This window comes from Stigmatopora argus, chromosome 3 (genome assembly GCF_051989625.1).
Source record: "Stigmatopora argus isolate UIUO_Sarg chromosome 3, RoL_Sarg_1.0, whole genome shotgun sequence".
NCBI classification, from domain to species: Eukaryota; Metazoa; Chordata; class Actinopteri; order Syngnathiformes; family Syngnathidae; genus Stigmatopora; species Stigmatopora argus.
The window spans coordinates 18,353,167-18,374,677 of NC_135389.1; the positions used below are offsets into that span (position 1 = coordinate 18,353,167).

At 43.8% G+C, this 21,511-nt stretch overlaps 1 protein-coding gene across 4 annotated transcripts in view; it reads left to right on the top strand.

Annotated features, from left to right (window-relative positions):
• Positions 1-9,385, top strand: part of LOC144071788 (zinc finger protein 536-like) — a 32,906-nt gene extending 23,521 nt beyond the window's left edge. For 3 of the 4 annotated variants that reach the window (XM_077597194.1, XM_077597193.1, XM_077597191.1), the window contains 2 exons: positions 1,285-1,965; positions 8,822-9,385. In XM_077597194.1, coding sequence (XP_077453320.1) covers positions 1,285-1,965; positions 8,822-9,051 — 911 coding nt within the window. In that variant the 3' untranslated portion in view covers positions 9,052-9,385. Of the gene's footprint in view, positions 1-1,284; positions 1,974-8,821 lie in introns of all 4 variants that reach the window. The other variant, XM_077597195.1, reaches the window with a different exon arrangement.
• The last annotated feature ends 12,126 nt before the right edge of the window (positions 9,386-21,511 follow it).

Below are 21,511 nucleotides of genomic sequence, written 5' to 3' on the forward strand. Positions count from 1 at the left end.
TAGCTGGAAACCTAATACTATAATAGGATGTCAAATGGGGGTGCAATTGAAACCTAAACCTCAAGTTTGAGACCCCTGTCAAATATAAATGTTATAAAATAGGAATTTAAAAAAATTAAAACATGTATGGAAGTGTTCATATGGAACTTTTGTCATAGTGACTAACTATTGGCAGCAATAGAGGTACACGGTCGATTGGTCGCCGGTCTCTTGGTCGTCGATCTTTTGGTGGCCCGGAAGGTAAGTGATAATTACCATTTAAATCGTTGCTCAAATTCCCTAAATACAAACTGGGAATTACTATTTAGTCATACTTAATGTCCTAGTAATTATTAGGCTAAAGAAAAGCTCCAAATTTCCCGTACCTTTATTGTTTTTTGTTGGAGAACTTGTTAAGACCCTGACTGACGTCCCTTCTTAAAGGGAAAACAAACGTAAATACAAACTCTAATACACTCACGTCGGCTCAGTGAAACTGCTCATGGCCATTGTTGGCTTTTATTGATGCGTAGACCGTGTTCTTTTACCTTGTTTGGTCGCCGCTCTTTTGGTCGCCCGTTGTCGCGGTCGGGGCGACCAAAAGACCGCGACCAAAAGACCGGCGACCAATCGACCGCACACGGCAATAGACGTCCAATCCGTTTGACCGAGAGGCCTGGCTTTCGTGATATTCGCAAGCAAAATGTATTGGACGTCTGACGCCGTCAATGGCAACCAGAATTAAATGAGAGGGAAAAAATGATTCATGCGTTAAAGTTAAAATTTGTAAATAGAAACAACAAAATTTGAATTCATTAACTGCCATAACATCAAATCCATTTCAATTGTAAAGCTAATGAGTGATCATGTTTCCCTGCCATTGACGGTGATAGATGTCCAATCCATTTCGACCGGGAGTGGCAGCCATCAAATAACGATTGGACGTCTATCGCCGGAAATGGCGCTGAAGCATGAGCGTTCCCCCGCCATCCCTCCATTTTCTCCCTCCCTCTTTTACAATTTCCCTCTTTTATTATTTCCGTAGGAATCTTGTTTAGCGTTAACATCTTTGGCTGTATTTATTGCACGCGGCGGTGGCGTCCGTACTGTAAAATGATGGATCACTGGAGCTGAAAGCTGATTACAAGCATGATTTACTGCGGGCCAGCGCTTAAATCATTCAAAGCAAGCCGGTGCGGGATTGCAACATTTTTCACGCCGAGAATAGTCGCGCGCCTTCGTGGCGACAAAACGCTTCGCCGGAATTTGATTTTTTCCCCCTTTGCCGTTTCTTGTGTGCGTCAGGCGACAACGTCTACGACTACCCGGTCATCGGTTTCCAACTGGATCGCTTCCACTTCCCGCCCTGGCAGAACGGCGGCGAGCCGTCGTCCCCACCCAGCGGACACTCCAGCCCCGGTTCCAGGTTGAAATCCCGGCCCACGGGCGACGTAGCCTTCGTCGCCCCGGACAGAGAAGCGCCGATGCCCGACAAGAACGCGTCCGGTCAAAGTCCTTCTCCCGCCCGTGCTGGCAAGTCCCAGTACGAGCCTTTAGATTTGTCCGTTTCCGCTCATTCCACGTTGTCTCCCGCTCTTCTGGTCCAAATGTCCGGCGTCTTTAGCAACGGGCTCAACGCCAGTTATTCGGGTGAGCTCGGAGCGAAAGCCGCGTACAAGTGCGACCTTCTGGGGATGAAAGAGCGACAGAATTTGGGCTCCAACGGCCCGAGCGGGGAAGGCGACGCGGACGGGAAAAGCCTTGACGGTGAAGACGGAGACGTCGAAGCCGTCGCGTGGAACATGGCCAAAGACGAAACGAGTCGCCGGGCCCCGGCAGAAAGCGGTACGTCTTTATCCGAGACCCCGCTCCCGGATGGGATGGAGCCCTACCAGCAAGCCGGCCTGCTATCGCTTCTCAGTGCGCAGAAGAACCGAAACGACGGCCAACGATGTGTCATTGACGGCGACATCCATCTGGCGTCAGGTAAGCATGTGCGTCATCCAATATCACTTGACTCCATTACCGTCATTCGTTCATTTTCCGAACCGCTTATCCTCACGAGAGTCCCGGGGGGTGCTGGACTCTATCCCAGCTAGCTATGAGCACCAGGCACGGGACACAATGCCAGCCAATCGCAGCGCTCTAGGAGATGGACACACGTAGGGATCTTTTAGCGTACAATTAGTCTAGCATACATGTTTTGGGGATGTGGGAGGAAGCCGGAGTACCCAGAGAAAACCCACGCAATCCTGGGGAGAACACAGCGAGGACCGAAAGGTAAATTTCATGGCGTATCAGACACAAACCTCATAGTGTTCAACAAAACAAAACATTTTTTTGCAAAAATCCTTTTAAATAGTTGATAGGTTAAACCACTTTCCATTAATATGAAACGTAACCAAATCGAAACAAAGGCCACGTTTTGCACGACATCAATCTTGAGCAAAAAGTGGCCTGTTGATGTAGTTTTTTGGTTTTTGGCTGTCCCGTAAATGAAAGTCTCAACTTCCATTTTGTAATCTCCATTAACAGTCACTTAAAATTATTGTGTGGGCCTTGAAATATCAGATTGCTCTACATCAGATCCCAATCCGGAGAGAAACCGCGTTTCCATTTCCTCTGCTAATCCCAAGGCCCCTTCCAAAAACCGCCTTCTTTGCAGACACACTTAAGTCGGAACGATATTTGTTTGAAATGTTTGAAATATCGTATTTTGGAAACGCAGATATTGACTTTTCAATAATTGAATTTTAATGGATATTAAGAAAAATCTTGGTCTTACTCTTGGTTCTGTTAAATTGGAGAAATTCAAAATCGGGAGATTTCTCTTTGCCAACTGGGAATGCGTTATTCCTGCAATTTAAAATGAACAAATAGTTTATCCGTATATTCACTGTGCTGTGATATTTTGTCATGTTGTGAAAATCATGGCTGATTGACATATCCACACAGCAGATCCAACAAAAATCTAAAGTTTGTCCTCTATCAGTTTTTGTCAACCAAGATGATATTATTATCTCTTCTTTCTGAGGGTAATGTTATTGTCAGCCATCTTGTTTGCCTGCTTCTCTCAGGAAATCTCGCAATAATTGAAATCAACCTGTGGAAGAACGTGATTATCACGTGACTTTAGTTTAGTGATTGAACGGACCACACTCAACACGATTGGAAACATATTGGCAGATTAAGTTTAGTACAGTATTTTTTAAGAATCAGGAGGTGTAATGGATAATCAAATGCCGTGAAAACTGCAAGTAATCGGGATTTCTCACGATCGAATCGGGGGATTTAACAGGTATGTTGTTTCGATTTCAACTCCTAAGTCTTGACATTAAAGTTCTGGTCTCGGACAAGTATGTGCTTTTCAGAATAAGGCGACAGGCTGAAAAATGTTTAAATTATGACAGCAATATTTAGCTCATTTGTTCACATATTTTTTAAACAATCTTTATCGTCTAAGAATGTTTGTTTTGTTGTGTAGTCGCGTGTTTGCTCTCACTTGGATTTTCAGCTCAACACTGCCCTCTGCTGGAATGTGTACATTTTGCTCCATTTGCTTTGTGAGGGGCTTTAAGCGTGGGTGGGGATTTGGATAACTATCACTTCAAACTTCCTCGACGTGAGTGACTAACGTGTGAGTTTGTCAGCTTGTGTGAAAGTTTAAAAAAAAACTTTGGCAAGCTGCAATGTGAAAAGTACGTGTAAGTTTTCTTCTTGTTGTTGTTGATGCCAAACGGAAGTAAGACTCAGGTGTGCTTCACTGATGAGCTCCACGCTTTAAGGAGTGATATCATCTCCTTCTGCGATAGGTCGCTAAGAGGCCCAACCAATTGAGGCCCCCCCTGATAGAGAGGCTTAATGCTCTCGTGCCGGTGCGGGCCGCTTGCAGAGTGCAGATTTAATAACGGAGCCTCTCAGGAGAGAAGATCCAACAGCTGGGGTCTTTGATATGCATGTATTAGGGGTGCAACGTGATACACCCCGCCCCCTTTGATGCCAAAAGCCAATATGTTCACGTGAAAGACAGGAAAGAGCCTGTCAACTCCATTAAGGATTCACATCTGTTCTTTCTTTTGGATTGGAACAGTAACTTGTCATTTTGTGTCATCCTTCGCAGATGGTTATTGTAATGTGGCAAAAAGGCACGTCTCCCCCAAAGTCGTCACGCCGTGGTCGTTGGAACTAACGGTGTTTTAGTTTTGCAGTAACATTCATGCCAACCTGTGCCAAACTTTGCCGTGCCATGGCGAACCGAGCACTGGGTATCCACTGTATTATACAAAGTACTACAGTAGTTTTCAATACAGAAAATGAATGAAGTTTTAAAAGGGCTTGTCCTTAAACTTGGGGTGCTCAATATGTCGATCGCGAGCTACCAGTCGATCGCTAAGGTACTACAGTAAGATTTGATCCAAGGATTGGATTTGTAGTAACATTTTAGATGGGATTTGAGCTGGGAAACAGCGCCCTCGTGAGTCCACGCACGATTACTACCTGCCTACACTATTTCGGGCCCTGCTGGCCTCAGGTTTATCATCGGCATACATAACTGCTTAGCTTTGTCAGGGACCCAGAAAAAAAGAGTAGATCGTGCAAAGTTGGCTCTTTGATAAGTAGATCTTTGAACAAAAAAGTATCCTCACAAAGTTCTAAATGATCTCGCATAAATGACTTAAGCAGTCCTCAAGTATGGTCGGCAACATTCTTCATCCACGCTCAGTTGTGCCCGTCAAACGGGACGTGGAGACAGATGAGCGACATTGAAAGTGCGCCTGGTGTCCTCCAAAAGCAGGAGGACCTTCCCGTCCACGGTGTCCAGCAGGTGGGCCCGTCATTTCCCGGCGGCCCCCGTCCTTCTCGCGCCGGATTGGCCTGTCGGGTGGCGCGCTGACATATTGCCGGGCACCGTGGACAAGGAGTGATGCGTTGGCGCTGACAGTTCGGGTTGACTCCGATGTGCCAACGTTGGTAATTGGCCAGATGGTGACCTCGGTTTGAACCTGTCTGCATGCTCATTAGCTCCACTACAACCCCCCCACCCCTCTTCCTGCCCCTCCTGCGACGCGTCGCTTCGTCCGCTAGATGGCGGCAGTCGCTCTGCTAAAATGAGTCATTTTCCCGAGGCTCCATCGCAAAGACGCCCTTGGATAACTTTGAAGCCGGTGACAAATGAACTGAAGAATATGAGAATATGAGAAGATCCATGGAGAAATGATTAAGAAGGGTGAGGAAGAAAAGGCTCCCGGCACGATAGGGATGAGTCACGGTCTTATTGTCTGACCTCTGTTGATGGTCGGAGATGGAGATGGAGATGGAAATGGAGATGGATGGACGGCTGGATGGAGCGACGGCGTCTCCGCGAGCAGATGTCGCGAGAGGGCAGCGAGGGGGCAACGCGGCCGGCCCTCCTTTGTGCTCGCTCGCTCGGGTCGGATAATGAAGGGTGGAGTGCTGCGTGGGAAGGATGGGCGCTCATCACTCAATGTCTGGGTGCCATCGGAGCTCAGTGCGGTGTCATCCGTCACCATTCGGCTCCTCTGGCCCTCGTCGGCCCCGCCACTGTCATCATGGTCATTATCTCACAGCCTCACGCTCACGCTGGCGCGCGTGCACGCTGCTCGAGTGGGTCAGCAGGATCTTTTCAGCGTTTTTTAGACTGCTGTTCAAGCGTGGGAGTAGCAGGGGGGTCAAAGATGGGCCATTAAATAGGGTTTTATTTTGGTTCATTTACACATTTTACAGATGTTTTGTCAGGTGTTTATTTGCATCATGTGGAGCTTTTATTGAACTATTGTATCTCTTTAGGATATGAGATTATTAAGAGTTTATTTGTTTGAAAGTTAGCAACAGTAGAAGACTGTTAAATGTTTTTTTTTAAATTGTAGATTTAACTCATTATTTTTATTTTATTTGTTTGTATTAGATTTTTCATGCATTCAAATCATTAATTTAATTATAGGTATTCTTGATTTTGAGTTTTTTGTACTGTAAAATAGTGTCATGTATATTTTTCCATTTTCACAGTTAAATCCATAGCATTACATCTAGTCTTATTTTTTAATTTTATGTATAGAATATATGTAAATGCATACCATGTTATCATTTTATAAGTTCTGTTTTTTTTTTGTTGTATTTTCCTTTTATTTGTATTAGATTTTTATGCATTCAAATCATGAATTTAAATATTTGGATTCTTTATTTTTGAGGTTTTTATACTGTAAAATATTGTTATGTATATTTTTCCAACAGATTTTCAGTTAAATTCATAGCATTACATCTAGTCTTATTTTTTTCAATTTTATGTATACAATATATATAAATGCATACCATTTTATAAGTTGTGTCTAAAGAACATTTGAGTATTTAGATTTTTTAAGGTTTCTTTTTTCAGTTTTTGCAGAATTTTAGTCTTTTTTTCTATTAGCTATAGTCTGTTCAATGTTTGCTTTATAGTCAGTTCATTTTTTTTATTTCATTTTTTGTAAATAGCTATTTCTAAATGCAATTCTGGTCACTAGAGCTGCCATTATTTCCCTGCAAAATCCCAAGTTCAACTAAATTAGACGTCTACCTCCGTCACAGGCACCGACCGAGCTAACATTCAGCCCCCCTTCCCAATCCCAACTGCTGTCTCCTCCAAAGTCAGCAATGCTTGTTTTCTAGCCCTCTCATCGCTCTTCCTGTCAGCACCTCAACGTCGCTCTTTTCTCATTTCCGCTGCAATCTACGCATGTAAAAGTATCGAATCGCGCAGCGTGCGTCGCTGACCAGAAGCCGGCCACGAATAGGGGACGGCGTCCCGACGAGATGGATGGCTGCGAGCCCTCCGCTGTCTCCTCTAATTGTAAAATATTAGTTACATTAGATTCTGCTGTGTGATTAATGGAACTTATTTGGAGGTTGCCCTCTCCCAGACCTCCCCTCTCCTTTCCGGGGACGGGTGGGGGCCAGTAAGAATCAAAGACCCCATGTAGGTGAGAGACCTTCCTATTTTCTTTGACTCTGATGCAGTGGCGGAACAAACGCGGGTGCGGAGAGGGTCAACGGCCCCCTTGAGCGAGCTGATATTTTAACACTAAAACACTAGATATAGCTCTGAACATAATATTCCCTTTATTTTATATTCTTTTCTTCTCTTAACACGCCCCCTTCACCCTTAGCAACCGGGCTCTGGTGCAGCCGCATCCCCCTTAAGCTCCGCCCCCGTTCTGACGGCATTCACATGTGTCCAAATTTGACGAGTTTGTGTGTGTGCGCGTGTCCTTTATTGGCCATCAGGTTCTTATACGCAAGCAGATGGAGCATTGCCTTTTTATGGCACGCACCTTCTGTGAGTTTTCTACGATTTCCTCCCCCGGAAGGATTTTATGGAGACGTGCGGCCCGGTATTCGGCATCCCGCAGCTGTCCGGTGATGAGCGTGATGGAAAGGAAAAGGGGGCGGGGGAATGTGGAGGGTAGGGGGGGAAAACGACGGCTTTTTGGGAAGTGATGTCAAATGACATCAGTGTAACGGTTTACTGTAAGACTGAATCACTGAGAAACACCTTCAAGTGGGAGACAGACTGGGAAATAGGACGTCATTTACATCCCGGGGTGATAGACGTCTGATTGTGTGGGTGTTAAAATGAGGTTAAAACTCTTGGAATGAGAAGACGTCCAATCCCTTTGAACTGGGAGGATGGCAGGGAATTGTCCAGTACAAATGGTTCGGACGTCGAGCGGTGTCTATGGCAGTGGATTTTTTTTTTTTATGTCGGCGGAGTGGAGCTGACTCGCAGCAGGAAGTTTCGGCATTCCTTTCCTCAGCTGCAGACGTCTGTCATTCCTCAACTTAACACTCGTGCATGTGTGTGTGTGTTTATTTGTGTGTATGTATGCAAGCATTCTTAGCTAGCAGGAAATGGGTGACAATGGATTATAGGGGATTTTCTTATCTAAAGTTCAAAATCAGACCAAAGAACTGCTCGACAAGTGAAGGGTTGACTAACAAGTTGTCTTTTGATGACTAAGAAAACAAATAGTTGGGCAAGTTGTACATGGGTTTGAAAAATGGCAGGATAGTCTTAGACATGGAAATCAATGTGGACCAAATATCAAATGGAATCAAGGTGAAACGATGACAGACGATACATCATTGACTCCCTTTCCATCCGTTTGTCCATTTTTCAATCTACCATTTGTCTGTCAACCAACCATTCGTCCCATTCACCCATCTGTCCATTAATCCAGTCCACCAACCAATTGACCGTCTGTCCATCCTTCAATCAATTGATCGATCCAACATCTAATTGTCCATCAATCCTCCCTTCAACCAACCAACCCAGCAGATCCATCAATCAAAACTTGCATCATTCATCAACTGTCCATCAATCTATCCATCTCTCTGTCAATCGTCCATCCATACATCTGCCCGAAAAACCAATCGACGATCCATCTGTCTGTCAGTCCATCCATCTATTCCCCCTAACCGTCCCTCAATCAATAAATTATATACATCCACCAATCGTACGTCAATCAATCAATCAATTCATCCAACCGTCCCTCAATCCATCCATCCAAAAATCAATAAATCAATCCATGGAATCATCCTTCTGACTGACCAACCAACCGACCATCTCTCTGTCCATCAACCAATCACTTTATTGATCCATTCATCCAACCATCCATCTATCATTCCATTGATCCTTTTTCCCAACTGTCTTCTGTCCATCCATTTATCCACATCTCCATCCAACCTTCTGTCCATCCTTCCATCCATCTTAAAGGTTTTGAAGATTCTGTTCATGTCTTCTCTCAGCGGCTTTGATTGTGACGACCGTTCTTCTCCATCTTCTCAGCTCGGAAGCCCTTCCCGTGCAAGTACTGCCCCTACAGCGCCTCGCAGAAGGGCAACCTGAAGACCCACGTCATCTGCGTCCACAGAAAGCCCTTCGACAACAGCCTGTACCCCGACCGCCGTCTCCGCCGCTCGCACGCCTCGCAGCGGCCGTCCCATTCGCCTCCGGGCGCGGTGGAGGACCACCGGGCGAGGGAGCCCCTCGACGCGACTTCGCTCTGCGTCACTTGATGTCGTCGTCGTGGAAACCACCGACACAGACAATTCCGATTATTGCTGTGGTAAGCACGACGGAGACGTTCAGTTAAAAGGGGCTATTACGCACTTTCTTATGTTGGATTATAATATAACACTTTGGGGTGTTCATACACTTGAGTACTAGACAACTTGACTTTTTTTTCTCCTTTGAGGTTCCATCAGAGAACGATATAAGGGTATTTTATTTCTTTTTGTGCAATGTGGGATTAACAGCAAAAGTTGATGTACATTCCAATGTTTCTTGAAGATCCACAGTATGTATTTATCTGTAGCACTGAGGTTGAATATAATAATAATGACAATAATAAAGTCCACCGTGATGTGAAAGTGTAAGAACAGAAATGAGTGCAGTTCACTATGAGTTCAAGCTTTGAGGAAATGGCAAGCATTTCTGCCCAAAGCATTTGTCCCTTCATCCAGTAAATAAATATCCTGTCTTAGGTTACTATAAAAAAAAAGATAAGCAAAATCCACTCCATTTTTTTTTTTTGCTTCCAGTTGACAAATCTTGTCTATCTGTCAGGATGTGCTACCAGATGTTGGGGCAGATGTAATGAAGTAGAATGTTGCACATCAGAGCTTCCATTTGTTCTGGATTCCACTCTGGGGAGAAAAGCTCTCTGACATATAATTATTGCCCATTAACTTTACGCCACCGTGCCGGAACAACGCGCAATTAAGGCGAGCTGAGAAAATGGAGGAAACCGGAGTCGATCTCCATCAAACTCCCAGTAAAACGGCGTTAAACGCCGCTCGAGCTTCGTCCGTTTACGGCGCGGGATCCCGACTCGACCTGGCGCTTGTACCCGGATATCACCTTGGGCAGCTGCGCGCCCGTTCACGCGAACCGTCGCCGTGGCGATGTGACTTTGAGTGACGGTCGTCCTGACGACTCCATTCAGGCGCCACCTGCTCGCTGTCAATCAGGACGGCCTTCCCGAGGCAATTGATGGCGCCGTCAGTCTTCGTGAGACCTGTCTGTCAAAGCCCACCCGCTCTGCCATCTGACATTTGTTTACCGTCCTCCTTCCGAGCGCACTTTAAGGGCGTCCTTCCCTGTAGAGACCCCGATTCTCCGGCTCGGCACGCCTGCTTTTAAGGCGACCGACTGTTCCGTCAGCCTTCATCCGTCTACTTGACAGGTGACAAGGTCCGGGCCTCCGGCTGACTGGCTAATCGGAGGCTTGTCATAGCTGTCGATACTTTTTTTCCCACCGTCTTCTGAGTTAGAACAAGGGCACAGAGTTTTGGAAAAACGATTCAAGGAGGACTTGTTTGATTGTTAACAACCACACGTAAGGATGTGTCAAAAATCCTAATTAGACTCCGCATCCTTTAAATCAAGGGTGTCCAAACTTAAACCCACAGGCCATTTTTGGCCGACATCATAGTTTTTTTTTGGCCTGCAGCAAATGGTTAAAATATTTTGGAATATGGCCCGCACATGAAGCTTAAATTCAGCCTACATTGCATTGCTCAGCTTTAACACTAGATGACATTAGTCACCTAAACAGTGTCTCTTTAGTAGCTGAGGGGTCAAAACATGTTGAAACAAATGACAAAAAAAAAATGTTTTGTTCAGCGTATTGGAAATAGTACAGACAAACATGAAATGGGGGGTATCAAATTGGAGAGTAGTTTAATTGGGGGCAGTGTCTACCTTCCGGAGGTAAATAATAGTACAGAGAGGGTTTAAGAACTCCAAATAATACATATTACATGGACACCATAAAACTACTTTTCCTACAACATCTTACACCATTACGGCAAGTCTTGGTACCTATAAACTCCGATAAACGAGGTATTACTGTATAAATATTTTGTTGCTCGTAGCCCTTAACTCGACGTTGTCCAACCTGGTCCTGACCTCAAGTTCAATCACCACATGAGGAGCAAACAAGACGACAGATTGTGAGTCAGGCCTTCTCTCACGTCCAACATGGCTGTAAAATAGCCCAAAATGTCCATACGATGTCGATCGAATGCAACAGTGTCGCTGTCTTATCTACTTCCTCTTCATTCTCTTTATCAGTGTCTCTTCAGACACTCACGGCGGGTCACGCTTGAGGTCTTTCTCAGCCCGGCGCAGATAGACGGGCCGTGTTGGCTAATCAGCTTCAATAAGGAAAGGAAACAGTTTGACAGGTCAGGTAATGAGAAGTAATGAATCACTAATCACGGTCTCCTACAACCCTCGGAGCGCAGATGAAAAATTAAAGGTAATTAGCTTGCACAGTTGTGAAAACAATATTCAAGTTGGCGTCACATGATGCAAACACTACTGTTACACTATAAAGTCATCTTGGCCAGAGGAAGAAGAAAAAATATACTATATGTTAACTCACCAAATGCTATTGATGGTTCTAAACGTCCAATTTATTTTAGTGGGATCGGGGCAGCTTCACTTATTCCCTGCCAACCCTCCCACTTTAAAATTGTATGTCTACTCATCATAAACTAATGAATGATATAGAGCGCCTTGGCCATAGGAAGGAGAAATGGTTTTAATTCATTGGATGCCATGGACAATGTCAGATGTCCAATTCATTTCCAGTAGGAGCATTTGAACATTTGAAGCCCCTCCCATTTCAAATGGACTGGATATTTAGAGAGAAATTTAGAGAGATAAATAGTGATATAATAGTGACAGCGATAATAGTGATAGTGGTGACCGTGTACATTTGGGCAGTAACATTTTGGTGCTACTCCATTAGCTGTCCAATCTATTTGAAACGGGAGGGATGGCAGTAAATTGAAATATACAACAGAAGGCTGAATGGACTGTCCACAGTGGGACGTCTATCGTCGACTCATTTTTTCTTTTTGTACTGCGCTGTGCGTAGCTGGCGGCCATCTTGGGTAGGCCGAGCAGAAGTCATTAAGCAGAGCGGCGAAAGTACATATTGCATATTTATCATTATTTCGTAGTACTACCTAATACTGATGATGTCATTTTAGTGCAACACGAGTTGCGAATTTTCACAATAAATCGTCTCTCGTCATTTTTTCCACCTTTGCAATAAAAACATAGGGAAAACGTGGCCTTCTTCTCCCAAATCCCAAAGAACCTAACACGGGCCATGACTTCACGCTCCGACGCGGAATGTAAAGTCACACGGTCAGACGCGCGGATGTTTTGACACGGGCCGTGTTTGACACGTCGGCGTGAGACTCAAAGTAGAGGATCCAGACATGGGCTGTCAGTCAAAACCGACCCATCTCCCGGCTGAGACGTGCCAGTTTAGTCACACTTGCAATGGAACTAATAGGCGTTAAGTGGAGCAAGGCACACATATGGAGCCCCGTGTCCCCCAGGCTGGGATTGAACGGGTGCCAAAGAACATAAACCCGAGATATAAAAAGAATTACAAGGGAACAAATAAAACACGGGGATTATGTCAGTGTGAGGAATGGAGGCATTGTTATTCTGCTCGCGTGCCGTCCCGCCCGGACTCTCTGGTTTGGCCTCCCGTGGCCTTCGGGACCTGCGACAGCTCGGACCGTCCGGGAGCTTTACGGGGATGAGATTGCGGTGACTGAGGAGGAGGAAATTGGGACACGGTGGCAATTGAAAGCAGATTGCCTTATCTGTCTTGGAAATGCGGGCATGGGAGGCGCTGACACGACGGCGGGCGCCGATTTAGATGGTGGGAAATAAACATATGTGCTTGTGTTGGGAATAGGCACAGAGCAACTTTAAATGGCTACCGTGGACGGCGTAAGACGTCCGATCCGCTTTGATCGGGAGTCAAAATGTCGAAACGTGGTCATTTAGTGCCAATCGAAATCTTGTTGAGTTAAATCTGTTTAGAAACTGGCCCTGCTTGATCATTTGGAACAAAAACTGGCACCCGATGTGGGAGGAAACTGGAGTACCCTGAGAAAACCCACACAGGAATGGGTAGAGAATGCAAACTCCTTGGTCAGAACCCACTAGGAATTGAACCCTTAATCTCAAAACTGTGCTAACCACTGGTCCTCCGTCCCGCCCTAGTGATTTATATCCCAAATATTTTTCAGGTATTATATTGTGCATAACGTACCTTTATAGAATCACCGTGACCAGACGTTTCGTCGAAAGACGTTTGGTCCCCGGACGTTTGGTCGACCGGACATTTGGTCGACCGGACGTTTGGTCGACCAGACGTTTGGTCGACCGGACGTTTGGTAGAACGGACGTTTGGTAGAACGGACGTTTGGTCACTGGGTTCGCTCGCTGTCAAATTATGACAGAGTTTACTGTTGATATTTTGATATTAGATATTTAGATATTAAACTCACCCTCTCTCTCTCATGATTATAATTTTGACAGCTGGTTTCAACAGTAACAACCTGGCGACCAAACGTCCGTTCTACCAAACGTCCGTTCTACCAAACGTCCGTTCTACCAAACGTCCGTTCTACCAAACGTCCGTTCTACCAAACGTCCGTTCTACCAAACGTCCGTTCTACCAAACGTCCGTTCTACCAAACGTCCGTTCTACCAAACGTCCGTTCTACCAAACGTCCGTTCTACCAAACGTCCGTTCTACCAAACGTCCGTTCAACCAAACGTCCGTTCTACCAAACGTCCGTTCTACCAAACGTCCGTGCTACCAAACGTCCGGGGACCAAACGTCCGGGGACCAAACGTCCGGGGACCAAACGTCCGGGGACCAAACGTCCGGGGACCAAATGTCCGGGGACCAAACGTCTGGGGACCAAACGTCTTTCGGCGAAACGTCCGAGTACCGAAACAAACATATGCGCTTGTGTTGGGAATAGGCACAGAGCAACTTTAAATGGCTACCGTGGACGGCGAAAGACGTCCGATCCGCTTTGATCGGGAGTCAAAATGTCGAAATGGGGTCATTCAGCGCCAATCAAAATGTTGTTGAGTTAAATCTGTTAATGCAAACTCCTAGGTCAGAACCCACTAGGGATTGAACCCTCAATCTCAGAACCGTGCTAACCACTGGTCCTCCGTCCTGCTCTAGTGATTTATATCCCTAATCTTTTTCAGATATTATATTATGCATAACATACCTTATAGAATCACATATAAGTTTGTTTACTCCATGACTGTTTTTCAAAGCATGCGCCGTGATTGGCTGGCTATGAGTCCAGTTTTACGCATCCCGCCTGTGACCCTGGAGAAAATGAGCGGAGCGTGAACCCAACAAATGACTATTCACCTAAAATCTAAAAATCTGCTCACCCGCTCGTGTCGTTATCTCTCTAAATTTCTCTCATTTCCTTCCCTGTGAAAAGACCTGTCTGGCATAACAAACAATTGCCGCAAAACTCCATTAAAATCACTTCATGGGGATGCGAGAGTGCCTCAAGTTAAAGGCTGTAATTGAAAAGCGCTTGACAAACCGAGGCGACAATAGACAAGCTGTGATTCTCCCTCCGCTTCTTCTGTGGGAATAATCAGCATCATTTCACGCGCCGCTCTTAAAGTACGTCAAATGCTGATTCTCACTTTTGTTTGCCGCTAATGGACTCGAGATGGACACACGCCTTGATAATGATTCTTCTTTTGGAAGTATGCGTCACTGGAACCTGCGTGTACTTTTTATAGTTAATGATCTGCTCGGGAGTACAGTGATACCTCTACTTAGGAACGTGTCTACGTATGCAATATTCAGGTAACGAATTGCCTCTCAGGATACGAGAGAAATTCGAGTTACAAAACGCCAAGTCTCAGATAGTCAAAAATATAAATTGCCATGATAGAGTTGCTCTCCCAACTCCCAAAACTAAGTGGTCAAGTTTTGTGTTTACGTGCGTATGTTTACTCAGCTGCCAGACATTTGTCTCGCCCATCCACCCCATTGGAAAATATCTTTACATGTCTTTTAATTTTAATGGCTTAAAACATACTCATTTACTTTGTGTTCCGCATGTATTTCATGCTAAATTTGTATACTTTAATCATTTTAAAGGCTTAAGTTTGTAGTATTGAGGACCTTTATATGTAAAATGCGACTCTACTAAAATTCAAGAAACAATACTGCTTCTGTAACAATTGAATTTCCTAAGTAGAGGCAGGGACGGACTAGACGCCCGAATAATGCTTAGTTTTTCAACATGCGCACACATTAGGGTAGAAGGCAAGAAACGGCCGATTTGAAGCGACAGCCACATCTCTGACAAACGCACTTGTCACCGTTGGAGTCGCATCACATTTACGCATCCGAAGACGCCAGACAATAGCGGCGCGCAGGTGTGCGTACGTGTGATCAACTTTCCCGATCCCCCAATGCCGCTTTTTAAGGACAGGCACCGCATCGACTCCAGCTGTCGCGCCGGAACGTGCCCAGCTTCCCTCATCGGCCATGTTTATGAAATAAGACATCTGGCTCCCGATATTCCAACACGCGGCGACAGAGGCGCTCCTGGCCACTTTTGGGTGCACAACCCTCTCACCCCAACACATACACCCAATCTTCAACGTACAATCGCAATATTAAATTATTTATGCTATTGGATTGGATTGGATAACTTTATTCATCCCGTATTTGGGAAATTTTGTTGTCACAGTAGCAAGAGGGTGAGGATGCAGAAATAAGAAAGGCATTTTAAACATAAATAGATAGGTAATAAGTAAGTTAATAAATAAATACATGAATAAATATATAAATAAATAAGTGTGTTGCTGAAATATATATATATATATATATATATATATATATATATATACATACATTATTTATGTTTATCAAATACACACTTACATATAAACATAGGTTTTTCATTTTGGCCCCAAAAAATTCACCTAATAGAAGAGTACAAATGTTCCAACATATGAACTCTAATGTAACACGGAACCACAAAAATAAACAACAATAAATGAAAATATTATATTTAAAACAACTAGCAATCTAAATTCAGTGTATACTGGTTCACTTGTCTGACTTCAGCACGGGCATGCGTGGGATCAATTCCCGCTCGTTGGCGGCGTGATTGAGTGTGAATGGCTGTTTATCTCCGTGGGCCCTGCGACTGACTGGCGACCAGTCCGTGGTGTATTCTGCCTTTCACTTAAAAGTCATCTGGGTCAGGCTCCAGCACCCCCTTAATGTGTGGGTAAGCGGTATGGAAGATGGATGAATTCAGTGATCAGACTATGAGCCCTGGGCGATCGCCCACTTTGCCCATAGCAAAAGCCGTCCCTGCGCGGCGAGAACGGATGGAAGGCGGCAGAGGCTGCTGACCGTCTCCGTGTTAGATTTTTCTGGGGGCGGGGATGCCAAAAGAGGGGAGCGGGCCGCAGCAATAATAAGCAGATTTTAACGATTTGCTATAAATCAAGCGCTGAGGGTGGCCTTTGCCGGGGGTGTCGGCGGGGGGATGACAGCCCCGACTTGCACACCTCGCTGATGATGTGTGCACACTTTACATCGTCAATCACTCTCACGCACGTTTACCAAAACATGTTTTCAACACACGTATGCAGGTGTACACGCGCACGTGTGCGGACGCACATGTTTCTTGTCTCTAATGTCTCCTCAGTAGCGGCGGGGGACAAATCAATCACGGGGACAGAAGTTCAAGGGGGTAAAAGATTGTCTGCTCCCTTTCCCCCCGATGATATTGATCCCGTTTTAGCGGCATGGCGGTCCAGCTGTCTGGCAAACGCCCAGATTTAAAAAGAATGACGTTAATCGTCATTGGAAGTCGAGTAACTTTGTTCACTTGAATGGAATCAGAGCTTTGAGCTCTTCTCGTTTTTTGACGTCGAGTGAACAAAAGACAAAATCAAACTATGAAAATTGTGCGTCTTATAGTCCGGACTATTCGTTGACTATTTTGGTCTTTTAAAAACTTAATATAACCTAAAAAAAATACCAGCTGTCCATAAATTTGGACCCGTGACCGGACGTTTGGTCACCCGGGTGAATATAATTTTGAGAGCTGATTTCAACAGTAGATGTTTAGATATTAAACTCTCTCTCTCTCATGAATATAATTTTGAGAGCTGGTTTTAACAGTAAACTCTCTGTAATGTTGTCAAACCCCCGGCGACCAAACGTCCGGCGACCAAACGTCCGGGCGACCAAACGTCCGGGCGACCAAACGTCCGGGCGACCAAACGTCCGGGCGACCAAACGTCCGGGCGACCAAACGTCCGGGCGACCAAACGTCCGGGCGACCAAACGTCCGGGCGACCAAACGTCCAGGCGACCAAACGTCCGAGTACAATTTGGACCCCTCAGTGGACCACCCCGGCCTGCGGGCCGCACCTTTGACACCACTGCTTTAAAGACGTGTTTTCCATTTTCTTCCTCACACTTTATTGGCAACCGTCGGAAGGTGTCGTAGCATCTCCTCTCCTAGAAACGTGATGACTTGGGAGACAACACGTCTTGAAGGGTAGCGAGAGACTGACGTGGAATGTTACGAGTCGGAAAATGTGGAAAATATTGATAAACACGCCATCCGCGGCGTCTTTCCTTATCTGCTCTTGGGGGAATATTCTGGGTAAATGATGAACTGTTTGGTTTGAAAGCAATTCAGCTGCAGTCCGAGCCCGCTCACAATAACATATTGCAAAAAGATTTTTCCGACTCATTTGTTTCTGAAGAAACCCAGGAGACATTTAAGTCACTTACAGGAAATGTTCAACATGTTACATGATAAAATAACATTTCGCTCTTTGCTTGCAAACTGAAATGATCTTCATGTGATATATTTTTTTAAAAAAGATACTGCAGTGAATGCTGGGAAAAACAAGCGTGGACGTCGTGGGATGTTAGCAAAAAAATGATAAAGTATATGTCATCTTTCACGTGGGATGAGTAGACAAAAAAGCTAGATAATATTAGAATCGAGTCAATTTTTGTGTATGAAGATGGTAATATTGTGATTTTAAGTCATGTATTGTAATGTATTGTTATGATGTAATAATGTCATGATATAATACACGTGTCAAAGTGGGGGCCAGTGGGCCAAATCTGGCCCGCCGCATCATTTTGTGTGGCCCGGGAAAGTAAATCATGAGTGCCGACTTTCTGTTTTAGGTTCAAATTAAAATGAAGAGTATAGTTATAGATCAAATTTCCTGATTTTTCCCCTTTTATATCAATAATTGTAATTTTTTAATCCATTTTTTCTGTGTTTTTAGTTCAAAAATCATTTTGTAAAATCTAAAAATATATTTAAAAAAAGCTAAAATAAACATTGTTTTAGATCTATAAAAAACTGAATATTCAGGGCTTTTAATCCAGTTCCTTTAATCCATTTATTTAAAAAAATCTAAATATTATATCTAAAATGGTCCGGCCCACGTGAAATCAAGTTGACGTTAAAGCGGCCAACGAACCAACCCGAGTCTGACACCCCTGATATGATATATTCGTTCATTCATTAATGTTCCATTCCGCTTAGCCTCACAAGGGTTGCAGGGGTGCTGGAGCCTATCCTAATGCAGGAGGCGGGGGATGCCCTGCATTGGTTGCCAGCCAATCGCAGGAATCAAACATTTAACTATTATATGTATGAAATAAGGTCATAATAGATATTGATAAGGATTTAAAGGAGACATTTCAGAATGTTCCCAGACAAAATGTATTGGACGTCTTAAACGAGTAGAAAAAAACGTGTAAAGTTAAATTGTGTTAATAGAAACACTACGTTAACTCTTTAACTACCATTTCTAGTTCCATTTACATGAATTCTGTTCAAAATATTAAGGCTGGCATTTAGGGACCATATTTCACCGCAATTGACTGCGATTCACGTCCAATCCAAATCAAACGATGCAATAATTTGCATCACAAAAGATTTCATAACCTGAAAAAAAGGTATATGTATCAAGAGGTACGACTGTATATATATAATAGTATATAATATAATAATAGGCCGCTGATTCCCAGTCAAAATGGATTGGACGTCCATCGCTGTCGCTGCCACGGAGACATAATCATTCAGTGTTATCTTCAAATATTTGACATTATATTCATCTGTATTGACGACAAAGCTCAAATTGCTTACCTTCACGTTCACAATGCAAACATCAGGCGTGATTTAGATGAATTCCTTCATCTTACTATAGGCACGCGTATATCAACAGCCGCCCGTCAGGCTGTTTATCACGTTATGTTTATCATGTTATGATGATGCACAAGTTTAATTACGGATGGACGGACGCTTCATTTATCTTTCCCGTCGCTGACGTTTTGATTAAAATGTTTAAAGGATTATCCATAGTGCTCCCATTTGTGTCCTTGTGTTTGTCTTTTCAACTTTCATCCACTCATTGGATTTATTCCCTTGTCTATAAATAAGTGGACAGGGTTCGCGTGATGGATTAGACTGTTGACATTGTAGCAACTCCAGGTAAACAATTACTATTCAGGTTTCATCGTGGTGGGATCTATACCAGGATGCCGCCACTTAACGGGGGACAAAAGGTTATGGTGCCAGCCATTGTTCGGGTTCGGCTCACAAATGTCGTTCCTTTTAGATTACCACGCAATTAATGAAAATGCGAAGGACAGGGTGGTCACTTAAAATTCAAGCGAGTAGGCTCTCTATTTTGGGGGTTTTCTTTAAATGATGAAAAGCACAAATTGTAGTTGTGTCCATTGCCACTAGTTATTAATTCGTTACTTGTTCGCGTGCAACCGCTATTTTTTTTTTAGGTTCCGTATTTTCACGACTATAAGGCACAACGTATTATAAGGCGCACCCTCAATGAATGACACATTTTAATTTTTTTCCATATATAAAGCACACTGGATTATAAGGCGCCCTGTCTATTTTGGAGAAAATTTCAGACTTTTAAGTGCGCCTTATAGTCGTGAAAATACGGTATTTGGAATTGATCGTAAAAACATTCATGCTAGGTTAATTGTATGCTAAATTGTGCCTAGGTCTGAGTGAATGATCGTATGTCTCATGTTGCCTTTCGATTGGCTGGCCACCGATTCAGGATGTCGCTCACCTGCGGCCTGCAATTGGCTGGGCTCGACTTCAGCACCCCGTGACCCTTGTGAGGAAAAACCATACGAAAAATGACTGAATGAATACTCCTTTTGCTCACCGACATCATCACACAGGAAAAATAGAATGACACAAATCCCGTCATAACCTTTCATAGGTTATTCACATTTTCACAACCTTATCATTTTTGCAAAATAATAAAAAATAAATACAAATCACACAATAGATTAGTAAAAAGGCTGAGGACCCATTAGCCTAGTCTCGAAAACTGCTAATATATTTGAAAAAATATGTGTCTTTTTGACAGCTCTTCTGCGCCCCCTTCTAGATATTACCCTGGGCAGTCGCCCACATTGCCCATAGCAAAAACCGATCCTAGGCGTGAGTCCAAAACTGGGATCTACTAGCGTAACACCGCTATGAATCGTGGAGTGAAGCGAGAGAAGGAGGGGTTAAAATTCTCTTTCCAAGTGTGTGTGCAGTACATTGTGGGCCAACATCTGTCAGAGCGCGATTACAGTGTTAGGAGTTTATGAGACAGTCTCTGTAGCAACAATTATTCATGTCCCTCAGGCCACCGAAGCGAAAGGCCTTTCCCAGACAAGACTGGGAAAAAGAGGATTAGGCAGAATACCCGGAAGACGAGTGACACAGGAAACTATGCCGTATCGCAATGACATTCTCCCCCTCCCGGCCCCCCCGTTGGGTTATTTATCGCGGGCTCAATCGGTGAGCTAATTTGCCCGTGTTTTTCTTTATTATGACTGAGGCTATCAAATGAAAAATATCATTGCTAAGAATCGCGTTAAGATCCTGTGAGGCAGATGAGGGAAGATGAATCGGCATGAAAATGTGACATTGCTTTGGATTGGAAAATCTTGATTATATTTATGTTCATATTAGTGCATTTTAGGAAATTGACCCATGATAATGGTCATATTGTAAGAAAGTAGCCTGGTGAAAGGACTTCAGGACGACGCTGTAGTATTCTAATTTTATGGAATGAGTGGAAAAAAAATATTTTTTATCCTTATCTTGATAAGGGTGGAGGCGGGGTCTAACTAAAACTTATCAGCTGTCAATCACAGAGCATATGTGATTAGGTCAAATTACTGCACAGGCTTTTCAAATCAAGAAGTTGTTTTTGGCAGCTGTTTTAGTTTTGGTATTTCAGACAAAAAACTCAAAGGCAAATTCTATTACTCTAATGAATTGTTTGCAGCTTGCAAAATGTGTCCACTTCATGTTTCTTGTTAAAATACGTTTAAAAAAACATTGCAACATTTCAAGCCATTCAATTTACAAATGTATTTATTTCAACATTTATTTAATGTTTTAAACCTATTTTTGTATTTACATTTATTTTTATTTTTACCTGTATTTAATGATATATTGTTACCATATTCATTTACATACCTATTTTTGTATTTAATTTTTATCACTTCATTTTGGGATTCGTAGTCCTTTTTCTTTTGACTTTAGTTTATTTATGCATTCATCTATT